This window comes from Chanodichthys erythropterus, chromosome 8, assembly GCF_024489055.1.
Source record: "Chanodichthys erythropterus isolate Z2021 chromosome 8, ASM2448905v1, whole genome shotgun sequence".
Taxonomy (NCBI): Eukaryota; Metazoa; Chordata; class Actinopteri; order Cypriniformes; family Xenocyprididae; genus Chanodichthys; species Chanodichthys erythropterus.
This window is the reverse complement of record NC_090228.1, coordinates 883,851-905,198: the sequence shown is the minus strand read 5'-3', so window position 1 is coordinate 905,198 and position 21,348 is coordinate 883,851. Positions and strand designations below refer to the sequence as shown.

Sequence of the window (21,348 nt, the reverse complement as noted above, 5' to 3'; positions counted from 1 at the left end):
TGAGATATTTTTGATGAAATCTGATGGCTCAGTGAGGCCTGAGCAATGACATTTCCTCTCTCAAGATCCATTAATGTACTATAAACATATTTAAATCAGTTCATGTGAGTACAGTGGTTCAATATTAATATTATAAAGCCACCAGAATATTTTTGGTGCGCCAAAAAAACAAAATAACGACTTATTTAGTGATGGCCGATTTCAAAACACTGCTTCAGGAAGCTTTACGAATCTTTTGACTGCAATCACATGATCTGTTTTAAATATGTCTTTAGTAGCTTTCTGGACATTGAAAGTGTTAATTATCTTGCTGGCTATGCAGGCCTCACTGAGCCATCAGATTTTATTAAAAATATCTTAATTTGTGTTCTGAAGATGAATGAAGGTCTTACGGGTGTGGAATGACATGAGGGAGAGGAATTAATGACTGAAACTTAATTTTTGGGTGAACTAACCCTTTAAACATGTTAACATATATTCAGTTAAAAATGTACAAATGTAATGTAAAATGTAAAATGTGTGTGTGTGTGTGTATGTTTATGCACTGTGTGTTTATGTACAGTGTGTGCAAGTATGAGTGTGTGTGTGTGTGTGTGTGTGTGTGGGTGTGTGTGTGGGTGGGGGTCAGTCGCTCTCATGATCTCAGATCAGTGTCTCAGAGGTCTGGGTGGAGGGCATGATGGGGTTTTCCACATCACAATGTTCTAGAAGAGTGAAATGACGTTTCACAACCACCGTCTCATCTCATCACTCCCCCTTGATGAAGAGAAAGTTCAAAAGAACAGCATTTATTTGAAATAGTAATCTTTTGTTACATGATAAATGTCTTTACTGTCACTTTTAATCACAAATTTTGAATGGTAGTGTGCAATGATTTCTGAAAGATCATTAAAAGCACTAATAAATATTCATAAGAAAAAACAAACTAATTATTCAACCTCACTAATGAACTATTTGCTGACAGTCATTGTGACTCATCGCTAGCACAGTCACATGGTCACAGGGTCATGTTCATGTCTTGTCATTGTTAGTGATTTCCTGAAGCACAGGAAGCGCCTCCAGAAGTTTATCAGTGAGCTGTGGGCCTCGGGTCAGTTTACAGTAAACCAGTGGTTTTCGAAGAAAACTGTAGTAGAATACATTTGTACTCTATTGTCATGTGAGGCTGAAGTGAAAAGAAGTGTATCGTTTTAAAACACTGTACTTGCAGGAAAAATAGTACGAATGAAATGCAAGATGCTTATATTTTGTGTTTCGGCAGATAAAGGTGGAGACGGCGAATGACTTCCAGGATATCACTAGTGTGGTGGCGATCGCTAAAACCTACGCCACGGCCGAACCCTTCGTGGACTCCAAGTACGACATCCGCATCCAGAAGATCGGCAGCAACTACAAAGCGTACATGTGAGAACCTGCTGCTGCGCTGGGGTTTGTGGGTAAAAGCAGAGCCGCCGGGGGTGTGGCACTGCACAGATGTGATGTCACGTGACCGGAGAGCTTCACACACTTCGAGACATTTTTTTTAATGCCTTTTTACCCATAACATATTTTAGTAATGTGTTTTCCAGCACAATTATATATACATTCTGAAATCAAGAGTGTGTGTGTTTCAGGAGGACGTCCATCTCTGGAAACTGGAAGGCCAACACAGGTTCAGCCATGCTGGAGCAGATCGCCATGACGGACAGGTGCCACTCAAACACGTCACACTGATCCCAGCAGGTGTTTGTCGCTCAGATCATCATGTTCTGTGTCCTTAGGTATCGTGTGTGGGTGGACTCGTGTGCGGAGATGTTTGGGGGTTTGGACATCTGCGCTGTCAAAGCCGTCCATGGCAAAGACGGCAAGGACTATATCATAGAGGTTTGCTCTTTCCCATGATTCTCATTACATCCTTGTGGAGATCTGTTGCTGTTCAGGCCTCGAGATGACTGAAAATGACTTAAAATAAGACAAAACAAGCTAAATATTGTTAAAAAACGAGTTGGAGGCTGAGATCAAATGCTCTTACTCCAAACCTGCAGTAAACTAGTGTTCAGGCGCTTAAACCTGCAGTTAACTAGTGTTCAGGCGCTTAAACCTGCAGTTAACTAGTGTTCAGGCGCTTAAACCTGCAGTTAACTAGTGTTTAGATGCTTAAACCTGCAGTTAACTAGTGTTCAGGCGCTTAAACCTGCAGTTAACTAGTGTTTAGATGCTTAAACCTGCAGTTAACTAGTGTTCAGGCGCTTAAACCTGCAGTTAACTAGTGTTCAGATGCTTAAACCTGCAGTTAACTAGTGTTCAGATGCTTAAACCTGCAGTTAACTAGTGTTCAGGCACTTAAACCTGCAGTTAACTAGTGTTCAGATGCTTAAACCTGCAGTTAACTAGTGTTCAGATGCTTAAACCTGCAGTTAACTAGTGTTCAGGCGCTTAAACCTGCAGTTAACTAGTGTTCAGGCGCTTAAACCTGCAGTTAACTAGTGTTCAGGTGCTTAAACCTGCAGTTAACTAGTGTTCAGATGCTTAAACCTGCAGTTAACTAGTGTTCAGGTGCTTAAACCTGCAGTTAACTAGTGTTCAGGCGCTTAAACCTGCAGTTAACTAGTGTTCAGGCGCTTAAACCTGCAGTTAACTAGTGTTCAGGCGCTTAAACCTGAAGTTAACTAGTGTTCAGGTGCTTAAACCTGCAGTTAACTAGTGTTCAGGTGCTTAAACCTGCAGTTAACTAGTGTTCAGGTGCTTAAACCTGCAGTTAACTAGTGTTCAGGTGCTTAAACCTGCAGTTAACTAGTGTTCAGGTGCTTAAACCTGCAGTTAACTAGTGTTCAGGCGCTTAAACCTGCAGTTAACTAGTGTTCAGATGCTTAAACCTGCAGTTAACTAGTGTTCAGGTGCTTAAACCTACAGTTAACTAGTGTTCAGGCGTTAACTAGTGTTCAGGTGCTTAAACCTGCAGTTAAACTGCAGTTAACTAGTGTTCAGGTGCTTAAACCTTTAGTTAACTAGTGTTCAGGTGCTTAAACCTGCAGTTAACTAGTGTTCAGGTGCTTAAACCTGCAGTTAACTAGTGTTCAGGCGCTTAAACCTGCAGTTAACTAGTGTTCAGGTGCTTAAACCTGCAGTTAACTAGTGTTCAGGTGCTTAAACCTGCAGTTAACTAGTGTTCAGGTGCTTAAACCTGCAGTTAACTAGTGTTCAGGCGCTTAAACCTGCAGTTAACTAGTGTTCAGATGCTTAAACCTGCAGTTAACTAGTGTTCAGGTGCTTAAACCTACAGTTAACTAGTGTTCAGGCGTTAACTAGTGTTCAGGTGCTTAAACCTGCAGTTAAACTGCAGTTAACTAGTGTTCAGGTGCTTAAACCTGCAGTTAACTAGTGTTCAGGTGCTTAAACCTGCAGTTAACTAGTGTTCAGGTGCTTAAACCTGCAGTTAACTAGTGTTCAGGCGCTTAAACCTGCAGTTAACTAGTGTTCAGGTGCTTAAACCTGCAGTTAACTAGTGTTCAGGTGCTTAAACCTGCAGTTAACTAGTGTTCAGGCGTTAACTAGTGTTCAGGTGCTTAAACCTGCAGTTAACCTGCAGTTAACTAGTGTTCAGGTGCTTAAACCTGCAGTTAACTAGTGTTCAGGTGCTTAAACCTGCAGTTAACTAGTGTTCAGGCGCTTAAACCTGCAGTTAACTAGTGTTCAGGCGCTTAAACCTGCAGTTAACTAGTGTTCAGGCGCTTAAACCTGCAGTTAACTAGTGTTCAGGCGCTTAAACCTGCAGTTAACTAGTGTTCAGGCGCTTAAACCTGCAGTTAACTAGTGTTCAGGCGCTTAAACCTGCAGTTAACTAGTGTTCAGGCGCTTAAACCTGCAGTTAACTAGTGTTCAGGCGCTTAAACCTGCAGTTAACTAGTGTTCAGGTGCTTAAACCTGCAGTTAACTAGTGTTCAGGCGCTTAAACCTGCAGTTAACTAGTGTTCAGGCGCTTAAACCTGCAGTTAACTAGTGTTCAGGCGCTTAAACCTGCAGTTAACCTGCAGTTAACTAGTGTTCAGGTGCTTAAACCTGCAGTTAACTAGTGTTCAGGTGCTTAAACCTGCAGTTAACTAGTGTTCAGGTGCTTAAACCTGCAGTTAACTAGTGTTCAGGTGCTTAAACCTGCAGTTAACTAGTGTTCAGGTGCTTAAACCTGCAGTTAACTAGTGTTCAGGTGCTTAAACCTGCAGTTAACTAGTGTTCAGGCGCTTAAACCTGCAGTTAACTAGTGTTCAGGCGCTTAAACCTGCAGTTAACTAGTGTTCAGGCGCTTAAACCTGCAGTTAACTAGTGTTCAGGCGCTTAAACCTGCAGTTAACTAGTGTTCAGGCGCTTAAACCTGCAGTTAACTAGTGTTCAGGCGCTTAAACCTGCAGTTAACTAGTGTTCAGGCGCTTAAACCTGCAGTTAACTAGTGTTCAGGTGCTTAAACCTGCAGTTAACTAGTGTTCAGGTGCTTAAACCTGCAGTTAACTAGTGTTCAGGCGCTTAAACCTGCAGTTAACTAGTGTTCAGGTGCTTAAACCTGCAGTTAACTAGTGTTCAGGAGCTTAAACCTGCAGTTAACTAGTGTTCAGGCGCTTAAACCTGCAGTTAACTAGTGTTCAGGCGCTTAAACCTGCAGTTAACTAGTGTTCAGGTGCTTAAACCTGCAGTTAACTAGTGTTCAGGCGCTTAAACCTGCAGTTAACTAGTGTTCAGGTGCTTAAACCTGCAGTTAACTAGTGTTCAGGTGCTTAAACCTGCAGTTAACTAGTGTTCAGGTGCTTAAACCTGCAGTTAACTAGTGTTCAGGTGCTTAAACCTGCAGTTAACTAGTGTTCAGGCGCTTAAACCTGCAGTTAACTAGTGTTCAGGTGCTTAAACCTGCAGTTAACTAGTGTTCAGGTGCTTAAACCTGCAGTTAACTAGTCTTCAGGTGCTTAAACCTGCAGTTAACCTGCAGTTAACTAGTGTTCAGGTGCTTAAACCTGCAGTTAACTAGTGTTCAGGTGCTTAAACCTGCAGTTAACTAGTGTTCAGGCGCTTAAACCTGCAGTTAACTAGTGTTCAGGTGCTTAAACCTGCAGTTAACTAGTGTTCAGGTGCTTAAACCTGCAGTTAACTAGTGTTCAGGCGCTTAAACCTGCAGTTAACCTGCAGTTAACTAGTGTTCAGGTGCTTAAACCTACAGTTAACTAGTGTTCAGGCGTTAACTAGTGTTCAGGTGCTTAAACCTGCAGTTAACCTGCAGTTAACTAGTGTTCAGGTGCTTAAACCTGCAGTTAACTAGTGTTCAGGCGTTAACTAGTGTTCAGGTGCTTAAACCTGCAGTTAACCTGCAGTTAACTAGTGTTCAGGTGCTTAAACCTGCAGTTAACTAGTGTTCAGGTGCTTAAACCTGCAGTTAACTAGTGTTCAGGCGCTTAAACCTGCAGTTAACTAGTGTTCAGGTGCTTAAACCTGCAGTTAACTAGTGTTCAGGCGCTTAAACCTGCAGTTAACTAGTGTTCAGGCGCTTAAACCTGCAGTTAACTAGTGTTCAGGCGCTTAAACCTGCAGTTAACTAGTGTTCAGGTGCTTAAACCTGCAGTTAACTAGTGTTCAGGTGCTTAAACCTGCAGTTAACTAGTGTTCAGATGCTTAAACCTGCAGTTAACTAGTGTTCAGATGCTTAAACCTACAGTTAACTAGTGTTCAGGCGCTTAAACCTGCAGTTAACTAGTGTTCAGGTGCTTAAACCTGCAGTTAACTAGTGTTCAGGTGCTTAAACCTGCAGTTAACTAGTGTTCAGGCGCTTAAACCTGCAGTTAACTAGTGTTCAGGTGCTTAAACCTGCAGTTAACTAGTGTTCAGGTGCTTAAACCTGCAGTTAACTAGTGTTCAGGTGCTTAAACCTGCAGTTAACTAGTGTTCAGGTGCTTAAACCTGCAGTTAACTAGTGTTCAGGTGCTTAAACCTGCAGTTAACTAGTGTTCAGGTGCTTAAACCTGCAGTTAACTAGTGTTCAGGCGCTTAAACCTGCAGTTAACTAGTGTTCAGATGCTTAAACCTGCAGTTAACTAGTGTTCAGGTGCTTAAACCTACAGTTAACTAGTGTTCAGGCGTTAACTAGTGTTCAGGTGCTTAAACCTGCAGTTAAACTGCAGTTAACTAGTGTTCAGGTGCTTAAACCTTTAGTTAACTAGTGTTCAGGTGCTTAAACCTGCAGTTAACTAGTGTTCAGGTGCTTAAACCTGCAGTTAACTAGTGTTCAGGCGCTTAAACCTGCAGTTAACTAGTGTTCAGGTGCTTAAACCTGCAGTTAACTAGTGTTCAGGTGCTTAAACCTGCAGTTAACTAGTGTTCAGGCGTTAACTAGTGTTCAGGTGCTTAAACCTGCAGTTAACCTGCAGTTAACTAGTGTTCAGGTGCTTAAACCTACAGTTAACTAGTGTTCAGGCGTTAACTAGTGTTCAGGTGCTTAAACCTGCAGTTAACCTGCAGTTAACTAGTGTTCAGGTGCTTAAACCTGCAGTTAACTAGTGTTCAGGCGCTTAAACCTGCAGTTAACTAGTGTTCAGGTGCTTAAACCTGCAGTTAACCTGCAGTTAACTAGTGTTCAGGTGCTTAAACCTGCAGTTAACTAGTGTTCAGGTGCTTAAACCTGCAGTTAACTAGTGTTCAGGCGCTTAAACCTGCAGTTAACTAGTGTTCAGGCGCTTAAACCTGCAGTTAACTAGTGTTCAGGCGCTTAAACCTGCAGTTAACTAGTGTTCAGGCGCTTAAACCTGCAGTTAACTAGTGTTCAGGCGCTTAAACCTGCAGTTAACTAGTGTTCAGGCGCTTAAACCTGCAGTTAACTAGTGTTCAGGCGCTTAAACCTGCAGTTAACTAGTGTTCAGGCGCTTAAACCTGCAGTTAACTAGTGTTCAGGTGCTTAAACCTGCAGTTAACTAGTGTTCAGATGCTTAAACCTGCAGTTAACTAGTGTTCAGGCGCTTAAACCTGCAGTTAACTAGTGTTCAGGCGCTTAAACCTGCAGTTAACTAGTGTTCAGGTGCTTAAACCTGCAGTTAACTAGTGTTCAGGCGCTTAAACCTGCAGTTAACTAGTGTTCAGGCGCTTAAACCTGCAGTTAACTAGTGTTCAGGCGCTTAAACCTGCAGTTAACTAGTGTTCAGGTGCTTAAACCTGCAGTTAACTAGTGTTCAGGTGCTTAAACCTGCAGTTAACTAGTGTTCAGGTGCTTAAACCTGCAGTTAACTAGTGTTCAGGTGCTTAAACCTGCAGTTAACTAGTGTTCAGGTGCTTAAACCTGCAGTTAACTAGTGTTCAGGCGCTTAAACCTGCAGTTAACTAGTGTTCAGGTGCTTAAACCTGCAGTTAACTAGTGTTCAGGTGCTTAAACCTGCAGTTAACTAGTGTTCAGGTGCTTAAACCTGCAGTTAACTAGTGTTCAGGTGCTTAAACCTGCAGTTAACTAGTGTTCAGGTGCTTAAACCTTTAGTTAACTAGTGTTCAGGTGCTTAAACCTGCAGTTAACTAGTGTTCAGGTGCTTAAACCTGCAGTTAACTAGTGTTCAGCGGCTTAACGCTGCAGTTAACTAGTGTTCAGGCGCTTAAACCTGCAGTTAACTAGTGTTCAGGTGCTTAAACCTGCAGTTAACTAGTGTTCAGGTGCTTAAACCTGCAGTTAACTAGTGTTCAGGCGCTGCTTAAACCTGCAGTTAACTAGTGTTCAGGTGCTTAAACCTGCAGTTAACTAGTGTTCAGGTGCTTAAACCTGCAGTTAACTAGTGTTCAGGTGCTTAAACCTGCAGTTAACTAGTGTTCAGGTGCTTAAACCTGCAGTTAACTAGTGTTCAGGTGCTTAAACCTGCAGTTAACTAGTGTTCAGGCCTGCAGTTAACTAGTGTTCAGGTGCTTAAACCTGCAGTTAACTAGTGTTCAGGTGCTTAAACCTGCAGTTAACTAGTGTTCAGGTGCTTAAATCTGCAGTTAACTAGTGTTCAGGTGCTTAAACCTGCAGTTAACTAGTGTTCAGGCGCTTAAACCTGCAGTTAACTAGTGTTCAGGCGCTTAAACCTGCAGTTAACTAGTGTTCAGGCGCTTAAACCTGCAGTTAACTAGTGTTCAGGTGCTTAAACCTGCAGTTAACTAGTGTTCAGGCGCTTAAACCTGCAGTTAACTAGTGTTCAGGCGCTTAAACCTGCAGTTAACTAGTGTTCAGGCGCTTAAACCTGCAGTTAACTAGTGTTCAGGTGCTTAAACCTGCAGTTAACTAGTGTTCAGGCGCTTAAACCTGCAGTTAACTAGTGTTCAGGCGCTTAAACCTGCAGTTAACTAGTGTTCAGGTGCTTAAACCTGCAGTTAACTAGTGTTCAGGCGTTAACTAGTGTTCAGGTGCTTAAACCTGCAGTTAACCTCGCTTAAACCTGCAGTTAACTAGTGTTCAGTTGCTTAAACCTGCAGTTAACTAGTGTTCAGGCGCTTAAACCTGCAGTTAACTAGTGTTCAGGCGCTTAAACCTGCAGTTAACTAGTGTTCAGGTGCTTAAACCTGCAGTTAACTAGTGTTCAGGCGCTTAAACCTGCAGTTAACTAGTGTTCAGGCGCTTAAACCTGCAGTTAACTAGTGTTCAGGCGCTTAAACCTGCAGTTAACTAGTGTTCAGGTGCTTAAACCTGCAGTTAACTAGTGTTCAGGCGCTTAAACCTGCAGTTAACTAGTGTTCAGGCGCTTAAACCTGCAGTTAACTAGTGTTCAGGCGCTTAAACCTGCAGTTAACTAGTGTTCAGGCGCTTAAACCTGCAGTTAACTAGTGTTCAGGCGCTTAAACCTGCAGTTAACTAGTGTTCAGGCGCTTAAACCTGCAGTTAACTAGTGTTCAGGCGCTTAAACCTGCAGTTAACTAGTGTTCAGGCGCTTAAACCTGCAGTTAACTAGTGTTCAGGTGCTTAAACCTGCAGTTAACTAGTGTTCAGGCGCTTAAACCTGCAGTTAACTAGTGTTCAGGTGCTTAAACCTGCAGTTAACTAGTGTTCAGGCGCTTAAACCTGCAGTTAACTAGTGTTCAGGCGCTTAAACCTGCAGTTAACTAGTGTTCAGGCGCTTAAACCTGCAGTTAACTAGTGTTCAGGTGCTTAAACCTGCAGTTAACTAGTGTTCAGGTGCTTAAACCTGCAGTTAACTAGTGTTCAGGCGCTTAAACCTGCAGTTAACTAGTGTTCAGGCGCTTAAACCTGCAGTTAACTAGTGTTCAGGTGCTTAAACCTGCAGTTAACTAGTGTTCAGGTGCTTAAACCTGCAGTTAACTAGTGTTCAGGTGCTTAAACCTGCAGTTAACTAGTGTTCAGGCGCTTAAACCTGCAGTTAACTAGTGTTCAGGCGCTTAAACCTGCAGTTAACTAGTGTTCAGGCGCTTAAACCTGCAGTTAACTAGTGTTCAGGCGCTTAAACCTGCAGTTAACTAGTGTTCAGGCGCTTAAACCTGCAGTTAACTAGTGTTCAGGCGCTTAAACCTGCAGTTAACTAGTGTTCAGGTGCTTAAACCTGCAGTTAACTAGTGTTCAGGTGCTTAAACCTGCAGTTAACTAGTGTTCAGGTGCTTAAACCTGCAGTTAACTAGTGTTCAGGTGCTTAAACCTGCAGTTAACTAGTGTTCAGGCGCTTAAACCTGCAGTTAACTAGTGTTCAGGTGCTTAAACCTGCAGTTAACTAGTGTTCAGGTGCTTAAACCTGCAGTTAACTAGTGTTCAGGTGCTTAAACCTGCAGTTAACTAGTGTTCAGGTGCTTAAACCTGCAGTTAACTAGTGTTCAGATGCTTAAACCTGCAGTTAACTAGTGTTCAGATGCTTAAACCTACAGTTAACTAGTGTTCAGGCGCTTAAACCTGCAGTTAACTAGTGTTCAGGTGCTTAAACCTGCAGTTAACTAGTGTTCAGGTGCTTAAACCTGCAGTTAACTAGTGTTCAGGCGCTTAAACCTGCAGTTAACTAGTGTTCAGGTGCTTAAACCTGCAGTTAACTAGTGTTCAGGTGCTTAAACCTGCAGTTAACTAGTGTTCAGGTGCTTAAACCTGCAGTTAACTAGTGTTCAGGTGCTTAAACCTGCAGTTAACTAGTGTTCAGGCGCTTAAACCTGCAGTTAACTAGTGTTCAGGCGCTTAAACCTGCAGTTAACTAGTGTTCAGGCGCTTAAACCTGCAGTTAACTAGTGTTCAGGCGCTTAAACCTGCAGTTAACTAGTGTTCAGGCGCTTAAACCTGCAGTTAACTAGTGTTCAGGTGCTTAAACCTGCAGTTAACTAGTGTTCAGGTGCTTAAACCTGCAGTTAACTAGTGTTCAGGTGCTTAAACCTGCAGTTAACTAGTGTTCAGGTGCTTAAACCTGCAGTTAACTAGTGTTCAGGCGCTTAAACCTGCAGTTAACTAGTGTTCAGGCGCTTAAACCTGCAGTTAACTAGTGTTCAGGTGCTTAAACCTGCAGTTAACTAGTGTTCAGGTGCTTAAACCTGCAGTTAACTAGTGTTCAGGTGCTTAAACCTGCAGTTAACTAGTGTTCAGGTGCTTAAACCTGCAGTTAACTAGTGTTCAGGTGCTTAAACCTGCAGTTAACTAGTGTTCAGGTGCTTAAACCTGCAGTTAACTAGTGTTCAGGTGCTTAAACCTGCAGTTAACTAGTGTTCAGGTGCTTAAACCTGCAGTTAACTAGTGTTCAGGTGCTTAAACCTGCAGTTAACTAGTGTTCAGGTGCTTAAACCTGCAGTTAACTAGTGTTCAGGCGCTTAAACCTGCAGTTAACTAGTGTTCAGGTGCTTAAACCTGCAGTTAACTAGTGTTCAGGCGCTTAAACCTGCAGTTAACTAGTGTTCAGGCGCTTAAACCTGCAGTTAACTAGTGTTCAGGTGCTTAAACCTGCAGTTAACCTGCAGTTAACTAGTGTTCAGGTGCTTAAACCTGCAGTTAACTAGTGTTCAGGCGTTAACTAGTGTTCAGGTGCTTAAACCTGCAGTTAACTAGTGTTCAGGTGCTTAAACCTGCAGTTAACTAGTGTTCAGGCGTTAACTAGTGTTCAGGTGCTTAAACCTGCAGTTAACCTGCAGTTAACTAGTGTTCAGGTGCTTAAACCTGCAGTTAACTAGTGTTCAGGTGCTTAAACCTGCAGTTAACTAGTGTTCAGGTGCTTAAACCTGCAGTTAACTAGTGTTCAGGCGCTTAAACCTGCAGTTAACTAGTGTTCAGGTGCTTAAACCTGCAGTTAACTAGTGTTCAGGCGCTTAAACCTGCAGTTAACTAGTGTTCAGGCGCTTAAACCTGCAGTTAACTAGTGTTCAGGCGCTTAAACCTGCAGTTAACTAGTGTTCAGGCGTTAACTAGTGTTCAGGTGCTTAAACCTGCAGTTAACCTGCAGTTAACTAGTGTTCAGGTGCTTAAACCTGCAGTTAACTAGTGTTCAGGCGTTAACTAGTGTTCAGGTGCTTAAACCTGCAGTTAACCTGCAGTTAACTAGTGTTCAGGTGCTTAAACCTGCAGTTAACTAGTGTTCAGGCGCTTAAACCTGCAGTTAACTAGTGTTCAGGCGCTTAAACCTGCAGTTAACTAGTGTTCAGGCGCTTAAACCTGCAGTTAACTAGTGTTCAGGCGCTTAAACCTGCAGTTAACTAGTGTTCAGGCGCTTAAACCTGCAGTTAACTAGTGTTCAGGCGCTTAAACCTGCAGTTAACTAGTGTTCAGGCGCTTAAACCTGCAGTTAACTAGTGTTCAGGCGCTTAAACCTGCAGTTAACTAGTGTTCAGGCGCTTAAACCTGCAGTTAACTAGTGTTCAGGCGCTTAAACCTGCAGTTAACTAGTGTTCAGGCGCTTAAACCTGCAGTTAACTAGTGTTCAGGCGCTTAAACCTGCAGTTAACTAGTGTTCAGGCGCTTAAACCTGCAGTTAACTAGTGTTCAGGCGCTTAAACCTGCAGTTAACTAGTGTTCAGGCGCTTAAACCTGCAGTTAACTAGTGTTCAGGCGCTTAAACCTGCAGTTAACTAGTGTTCAGGCGCTTAAACCTGCAGTTAACTAGTGTTCAGGCGCTTAAACCTGCAGTTAACTAGTGTTCAGGCGCTTAAACCTGCAGTTAACTAGTGTTCAGGTGCTTAAACCTGCAGTTAACTAGTGTTCAGGTGCTTAAATCTGCAGTTAACTAGTGTTCAGGTGCTTAAACAAGTGTTCAGATATTTAAACCAGCAGTTAACTAGTGTTCAGATATTTAAACCAGCAGTTAACTAGTGTTCAGATATTTAAACCAGCAGTTAACTAGTGTTCAGATATTTAAACCAGCAGTTAACTAGTGTTCAGACATTTAAAATTTAATTATTCAAATGATAAAAGTAATATATAATTTTAAAACAATTATTATAAAAAAATGTTGTTTTATTATTTATCCTAGTTTCTGTAAATTAAAACGTTGTCGTTACAGCTGTTGTGTTGTTGTATAATAAGAGTCTCCTGATCGTGTTTCATTAACAGCAGCATGACATCATCATCACTCGATTAGATACGCTTCACTGATGATGTCATGAGCTTCACCCACATTCCTCTGAGTAAATGATTCATTTGAACACTTCTCAAATCTCAAACCAGATTATACTTTAAATGATTTTAAATGAGAATCAAACTTTGAACTGTACTAGAGTTTTTACTGGACACACATTCTGTCAGTCACATGAGGATGTTTTACATTTCACATAGTTTTGAATCATTCCTCTCAAAACAGTAGCAGAAGCAACAGGCCATTCAGCGTGACACTAGCGCCTCCCGGTGGACACAGATCAGCACTGCAGCCTTTATTATAGCTGTGAAAAATAATAATATTTACTTAAAAACATATTTTATCTCAGCTACTTGCCAAGGCAACATTTCTAATTTTGTTTAGTTGAACTTGAAGTGTGTGTGTGTGATGGTCAGGTGATGGACAGCTCGATGCCTCTGATTGGTGAGCACGTGGAGGAGGACCGTCAGCTGATCTGTGATCTGGTCATGAGTAAGATGGCGTTGGCTCTGCTGGGCGTCACCACACCCCAGACGTGCACTAAGGTACCGCACCGCTTTAACCTGACCTGAGGATGAATCTGTGGAGTTGAACTCATCTGTGTGTGTTTGTGTAGACTCAACCCGGACCGCAGACGACTCAACCGAGACGAGCTCCAGGTGCAGCACACATTCGTACAGGAAATAAGACACAGTAGTGTATAAAGTGCTGATTTGATGTAGCTGATCATCAGGTGTGTTTGTAGGTGGTCCTCGCTCGTCTGAGTCGGGTCAAGCGTCGCCCCAGCGCGCCCGATCTGCCACTACCTCGCCCAGTCAGGCCTTCCAGCCCGGTCCGATTCCCTCCAGCGGCGCCGGCTCACAGAAACAACCTGCGCAGCTCAAGTAAGACCCTCGTCGTGTGTGTTTGTGTGCGCTCATTAACGTCTCTCCATGTTTAGCTGAAAAATCAAAAAAAGAGGCGCATGAGCTCAGATCAGTGAGAGCTACAGTCAGTCAGCTCCAGAAAGAAACACAACCCTGTGCTGACTGACGGAAAACCAGCTGATGAAAAGATCAAACCCAATATTTGGAAATAATCAGGTATTTCAGCACAAGTTAAACTGATCATTTCACGCATTATAAATCAGTTCACTCCTAAACATCACGTGATTGACAGCACTCGCATCATCTGCTCCGGTCATCTCAGATCTGTGCTGATGAATGATCCAGAGTCTCCATCCGTTTCCCATCCCAGCATCCCTTATTTCCCCTCCTGTCATCAGTGAATCTGAACTGGTGTGTGTCGCTGTTTCTTCCAGTAAATCCCAGTCGCTCACCAACACCTTCAGCGAGACGCTGCGTGGAAACGTCACGGACGACGAGGCCAAAGCAGAAACCATCCGCAGCCTCCGCCAGTCCTTCGCCAGCCTGTTCTCCGACTAACACATACACACACACACACACACTCGTGTTGGTCTGACGTCTGTGTGTGTTTGAGGAGTCAAAGTTCATTCGGTTGTGTCGCATCTTTGTTAATCTGCCATCAGACAAACGTGTGTGTGTGTGTGAACGAAAGCCTTTGATGTTTTGTTTTTAAGACCTGATGAACCGGCGGCTCTCCAGCAGGGGGCGGGGCCGCGAGAGTGCCTCCACATGACCTAAAATAACACCACATGACTTAAAAAAGATGAAAATCAAGATGAAAACTGACATTGTGTTTCACATTTTTTTCCTTTAACAACAATCATATTTATTGAAGAACCAGGGTGCATCTGATGCTCTTGGAAATTAATTGAAATCATTGGAAATTTCTATATATTTCCATTTCTATGTCAAGCTCTAGAATATTTATTATAATATTGAGCAGAAGTTGCTGAAAATGGACATTTAACAATTTTAGAAACAAACAGGAGAGTCGTATAAATTCATGATTGAATCCTGAAGAACATTCAGCTTCTTGAATCTTATGAAATCATTTATTTGTTTTAATTTGTAAAAATATTTATTTTTATAATTTATTTATTTATTTTATTTATAAATGTATTTATTTTTAGTTATGTTGAACACAAGGAGCAAATCTTGTATAAAGAGGAGTCAGAAGAGTCGAGAGCCGCTGTGATGGTTTGATTTGTGTTCAGTGAATCGCTGTGAATCGAATCGGAGTGAATCGTTCCTGCAGATTCACTCTCTCTTCCAGTCCGAGCCATCATCAGATCTGATGCAAACGTGTATCGAGCAGCAATATTCCCGTGTAGGAATAGAGCTCCGTCTTCCACCTTCCGATCAATCTTCCCTTTATGAACTTGAGTTTCTGTCTGTTCTGGACGTCACGTCTCTGCATGAAAAATGTGCATTTCATTTCATATAAAGCAATGAAGGAGAAGAAAATCCTGGAATCCTTGATTCACTGAAATGAAAAAACACACTATTGTTTAAATCAGTTCGACGAGCCGAACACGTCAAATTCTGATGTTTATGGAAGCCCAAAAAAATCATGCTTTCGTTAACCATCACGTAAATTATGACATAAAAAGTCACAATTATGAATACTATAATGATGATATTAAAAATAAAAATAGTGACTTAAAATGTCAAATATGTCATGAATGAAAGTCATAATTTTGACCTTTTATCTCATAATTTAAAATTTTGATTTAGTATGTCATAATTGTGTGAGGTTTTATCTGATGGTTTCAACTTTTTAACTCATAATTATGACTTAGTATAGTCCTAATTTTGACTTTTTATCTCATTTTCAACTTTTTAACTCACAATTATGACTCACAAGTATGTCATTTTTTATTTTTTATCTCAATTTTGACTTTTTATCTCATAATTTTGACTTTTTATCTCATTTTCAACTTTTTAACTCATAATTATGACTTGGCATGTCATCTTTTTATCTCAATTTTGACTTTTTATCTCATAATTATGATGTAGTATGCCATCATTTGATTTTATCTCATAATTTAAAATTTTGATTTAGTAAAATTAAGATTTAGTATGTCATAATTGTGACTTTTAATCTTATGGTTTCAACTTTTTAACTCATAATTATGACTTAGTATAGTCCTAATTTTGACTTTTTATCCCATTTTCAACTTTTTAACTCATAATTATGACTTAGTATAGTCCTAATTTTGACTTTTTATCCCATTTTCAACTTTTTAACTCATAATTATGACTTAGTATAGTCCTAATTTTGACTTTTTATCCCATTTTCAACTTTTTAACTCACAATTATGACTTAGTATAGTCCTAATTTTGACTTTTTATCCCATTTTCAACTTTTTAACTCATAATTATGACTTAGTATAGTCCTAATTTTGACTTTTTATCCCATTTTCAACTTTTTAACTCACAATTATGACTCACAAGTATGTCATTTTTTATCTCAATTTTGACTTTTTATCTCATAATTTTGACTTTTTATCTCATAATTTCGACTGTCTTAATTAAGATTTATCAAAGCATGATTTTTTTTATTATTATATGGTGGTAAAGGGCTTCCATAGATTTAGGTTCAGTTTTCAGTTGATTAATGAATCAGTGAGATTATGTCCATAATTAATATTCAGATTAGTACTGTACAGTGTTGTGTTCAAGCTTGTGTTTCTGTTGGGTTTGTTGAAAAGGACCAAACTCTTTCTGTGAAAACTGATTTGCTGTTTTTCTGATGTGCCGTTGGCTTTGTCTTCTCTCAGAATGAAGTGCAGCGAAGCCATAAACTCTCCTGTACAGATTCCTGTGCGATTCCTTCCGCTCGTGTCCATCATGTTGAGTTCTGTGGACTGACGTGCCTCCGACAAAATATTAATCAAACGTATTTGAGACTTTGTGATGCTGAAACTTTTTAATGATTCTTTTGATTCATTTCACCTCCCTGTAGATCTTTGGCTCAGTGTTGTCGTTGTTGTCGGGAACATTTGCATGAATTGTGAAAGATGTGACGTCTGAGGAACTGAAATCAATAATCAGAGCTTACTGTATGAATGAGAGCAGATGAAACTATGAAATCATCATAAGAAACAAAGAGGACGTGACTCCAGTTCATTCACATTTCACTCAGTGAATCAACACCTATGGAAGCCCCTTTATGACACATAAGAAAAAATCATGCTTTGATAAATATTAATTATGACATAAAAAGGGACAAAGTCATAATTACAAGGAAAAAAACATTGAAATGCAATAAAAAAGTCAAAATTATGACAGTCATAAGCATCACATACAAAGTCATGATTATGAGATAAATTCGAAATTATGAGATACAGTCATAATTATGATATATTACGTCATAGTTATGAAATAAAGTAAAACATTTTACACACTAAGACATAATTGTGAGAAAAAAGTCGAGATTATGACTGTGAATTCTGACTTAGTATGTCATAATTATTAGAATGTCATAACTTCAACATTTTATGTCATAATTATGATTTTACACATCATGTTTTTTTTCCTATGTGGCAGAAATTGACTTCCATAAATACTGATGATGAATCGGTCACGTTCTGATGATGTCATGGATCTGAATGAACACAGAACCCTCTCTGATTTACCGCGGTAAATGTGGCATGATCGCCTGTAGTGTTTGTGTTTCTCTCTGTGTGTCTCAATGTGTTACAAACTCTTTTAATTCTGTTTTGATTTGATATTTTATAATCTGTCTCTGATGAACGGAAATGCTATTAAAACAATCGTGTTTAATATGAACTGCTGTAATCGTGCATTAATTGCTCTCTGGGAAATGTGGATTCTTGTTTCTCTTAAAATATCATTTTTATTAATTCAACATTATGGTTTCAGTTCACAAACAGCTCATGACAGATTGATTTTGTTTTATTTTCTTCATAACATTTATTATATTTCATTTTTTTATCATCCTCCACCTCAGAGTAACTCAGTGAGATGATGATGAAGAAGATGTGAAGCAGCTCGTGATTCATCTGTGATTATTATTCAGATGATCACAATAATGAAGCACATAATGAGCAAACATGAGTTGATGTTGTTCTCCTCTGAGCCACTAGATGGCAGCAGCGCACAGATGAAGAATAACACGTGACTGACGTCATAAGGCGTCACGCTGAAAACATGAAGCTTATAGTTATTACAAACAACAGATGTTAAACTGTGCTTCTATTTAATACATTTTTGTGAATTATCAAGATCTTTCATGACAGTGGAATTTTTCATCTCAAAGGTCAAAGGTCATGTTCATCTGAAGCTTGAGGATTTTGTTTGAGTTTCAGCGTTCAGACTTACTGCAGCTCCTGATTCAGATTCTTCTCGAGCGTTCACAGAAACCTTGCGTCTGATAAGAGCCGTGTGTGTGTGTGTGTGTGTGTGTGTGGTTTTTCTCAGTCACCATAGAGAAATGCAAAGTTGAAGTTGAAAACAAGGAAAGGCCTTGGTCACCATGGCAACTGCAATGCCTTAGTAAACACAAAGAGAAAGATGAGACGGACCAGTGTGTGTGTGTGTGTGTGTGTGTGTGTGTGTGTGTGTGTGTGTGTGTGTGTGTGTGTGATGGATTCTTGCCACATTTCTTCTCATATATTTTTATTATGTTTGTTAATCATCGCATCAGCTCAGATTTTACCCCAACATCAAAAGAAAACAAGAAATTATAGAGAAAAAAAAATATATATATTCCAAGAATGTTTTGCTAAACGTTATTTCTGAATGTTCAAAACGCAGTTTTTTTTTTAAAAACATTTTAAAACGTTGTTTCTTGGTTATATGAACGTTAAGGGAACATTCCATTCCATCATTTTTCAAACATTATATAAATGTTACATTTGAATGTTCTCTGAACGTTCTGAAACATTTAAAAACGTCCAACTGAAACATTGTCAGTATAAATAATGTTTTTGTGTTCGTGTTTTGAGAACATTAGACCAGATAACATTGAATGTTCTGTTAACGTTACTTGAACGTTGAACGAGAGAACTTTGCCAGTCTGATCAGTCCCATCATCAGCCGAGTACATACTTTAAAGGTGCAATATGTAATATTTTCTGTCTGCTAGAGGCCTGTTCAAAACAAAGGCGTAGCTTGTTGACACCAAGTTTGAGCGTGGAATCTTGGGACATGTGATCTCCACCTCAACGGACAGTGGAAAGAATAGGGATTGGACTCAGGAAGAAATCATGTTCATGGATGTGATTATTAACGTTACTGTAGTGTGAAGCAGAGCAGGAGCGAGTGTTGTGGAGCTGAACGAGGAGCTGGAGCGATTGATCAACACACGCCTCACGAGCAGCGGGACTTTTATTATGACACAGTCGCCGGCGCCGCTTCCGCTTTTCCGGTCATGAGTATGAGGTAACGCAGCTCTGTTTATCATATTAGATACATTTGAGAGTGTTAAATGATGTTATAACGTTACTCTGTGCGTTCGCTCGGCGGCTGCTGTGAGACACTGTTACACACTGCAGTAAGATAGATCCATTTTACAATATCAGATTAAATGCTGGATGATTGTGTTGATAAATGACATGCAATTAAATTAAAATGTATTGTATGATGGAGAAAAACTATATAACTGTATTACTGTTACTAAAAATAAAGCTGCATCTGATTATGTTATGTTAGTTACTTCCCAAAATAGTGTTTTTCTCTGAGGCATGGTAAAGCGTCGCAAACAATCAAGAAAATTAGATTTAAACGATAAGACTAAACGTGTTGAGCTATATAACAATAATTAGTTTTCTGTCTATAAATATATCAGAACAGTTGTTCCCTTCTCTATTAAAACATGCAAATATTAAAGCGTCTTTGGTGTTTCCATGGTTTCTACAAAATAAACCGGAAACCGAGGGTAACGCGGGTGTGACGCCATTGACAGGCGACTCCTCACACGTTAAAATTGCAATTTTCTCACGATTTACAAATAGTTGCAAACATTTGGGAAGTTGTAAGTACTCAAGTGAACAAAATATATAACACTGGCCTAGTGGATTTTGGATATTTTACTGCAAAAATATGACATATTGCACCTTTAAGTATTTATGATTAGAATCAAAATGACTCAGTGAATCTTTAACTCATATTCCAGCGTCTTCCTGTTCGCTGATCCTCCATTTCCTGTCCGAGAGCTTCATTTCTACTGGATTTGTGCCGCTCGAGTCTCTTGTAATGGAGAATTATAATGTCATCGACTGAAGAATGTTTTTCTCCTTCAGGACATCTCCTCCTCAGTGTTCCAGCACAAACATCTAAACGTTCTTCAAACACTGAGGAGGAACATCATTTTCTGAAAGCATCTCACGGCGCAGGAAACACACTTTATTTCATGCAGACAGAATTAAAGCTGGTTTCCTGCTGACTGTGTGTGTGTTAATGAAACCGCCGTCGTCTGAGGAAAGGTCAGTGTGTGTGTGTGAATCCTTCAGGAGGATTTCGCTCGGGGCTCTGAGACGAAACACACGCTGAGACGCTGATCATCCCGATCGTTCTCCAGCACAAACATCTAAACGTCCTTAAATCAGTCATTTACTGGAGAAGAGAAATGAAGAGTGAGTTTGTGCTGAAAACAACAACAAATATCTGCCAATCATCTCCGTTCAGGGCTGATCTTCTGTGTTCTTCAGGTGAAAGCGTCTCTGATCTTCTGCTGATGTGGTTTGGGTTCGAGTTTTCCAGATGTTTTCTGCTCCAGTTTCTCTCTCTCCTCAACACACACACACACACACACACCATCTGCTGCTCTTCTGTAAGTCTCTTTGGATTGAAGCGTCTGCTAAACGAGTGAACGAGTGTGAATGTGTGCAGATGTCCGTGTGGTCAGTGCCGGTCAGTGTGACGCTCGTGAGATCTGAAGTGTTTCGGCTGAGAGCTGCTGGATTCAGACGACGAGTTTGTGGTGTTTCTATTCTCAGACAGACCGTTGTGTAATTATCCTCTATATGAACACGACACACCCGACAACACACACACACACACAGGCTCGTGTGTGTGTGTGTGTGTGTTCTGATCTCATCAACACAGACATTAAGGCAGAAATCCACAGTCAGCAGCAGAAGAAGAAAAACATGTGGACATAATCTATCCTAGAACCGGAGAAATGTGTCTGTTCAGGCCGTTGATCTGATACCATCACACACACACACACACACACACACACACACACATTCCATGATCGTTTGATGATCCTGACGGTACAGTCAAAGCGATCTGAGGCGCTGATATCAGCGTTGGCGTTTCACAGAATCCTTCAGTTCAGCCGTAAAAACAAATAAACAGCTGGAGGCTCGTGGAAAACATCCAGAGAAAACACACGGAGAGCTGGGAAACACTGACGCGTCCCGTCACATCCCAGAGTCTCTGCTCCGCAAAACACCGGCTTCCTCCTCAGCGACAAACACTGAAACACTCAGAAATCAAGATTTCCCTGATCAAAATCAAGTGAGTTTGTGCTGAAAACAAGATCCTGCCAGTCAAAACAGGTTTAATTTAAAGGGAAAAGCGGATCATTTGGGAACAAGTTACATTCATTAATGCATTAAACTAACAGCAAAACATCTGTATCAGCATTTATTCATCTGTGTTCATGTTAGTTAACTTAGTTCACGTCAGCTATTAAATAATATTAATATGTATCAGACAACTTTTGATTTTAATAATTATCAGAAAATGTTACAATTATTTTAACTAATATTATAGAAGAAATCATCTTTTGACTTTTTGATCTCATACTTAGATTTACTTTGTCATAATTTAGATTTTTTTTGACAATTTCAAGTTTTTCATCTCATAATTGTAACTTTTTAGATGAAAAACTGAAATTATGACTTAAATTCTAAATTATGACAACTTAAATTTTTAGTTTTAAAAGTCATGCTTATGCCATTAAA

At 40.3% G+C, this 21,348-nt stretch overlaps 1 protein-coding gene across 7 annotated transcripts in view; it reads left to right on the top strand.

Moving 5' to 3' along the window:
• The window catches only part of syn3 (synapsin III), an 84,829-nt gene that overhangs the window by 42,338 nt on the left and 21,143 nt on the right, over positions 1-21,348 (top strand). For 3 of the 7 annotated variants that reach the window (XM_067391319.1, XM_067391321.1, XM_067391320.1), the window contains exons 8-14: positions 1,262-1,404; positions 1,614-1,688; positions 1,761-1,863; positions 12,923-13,051; positions 13,123-13,165; positions 13,252-13,390; positions 13,807-14,937. In XM_067391319.1, the coding sequence (XP_067247420.1) occupies positions 1,262-1,404; positions 1,614-1,688; positions 1,761-1,863; positions 12,923-13,051; positions 13,123-13,165; positions 13,252-13,390; positions 13,807-13,930 (756 nt within the window). In that variant the 3' untranslated portion in view covers positions 13,931-14,937. Of the gene's footprint in view, positions 1-1,261; positions 1,405-1,613; positions 1,689-1,760; positions 1,864-12,922; positions 13,052-13,122; positions 13,166-13,251; positions 13,589-13,806; positions 14,938-16,191; positions 16,656-21,348 lie in introns of those variants that run through there. The other 4 variants (XR_010895643.1, XR_010895644.1, XR_010895645.1 and 1 more) reach the window with 3 other exon arrangements.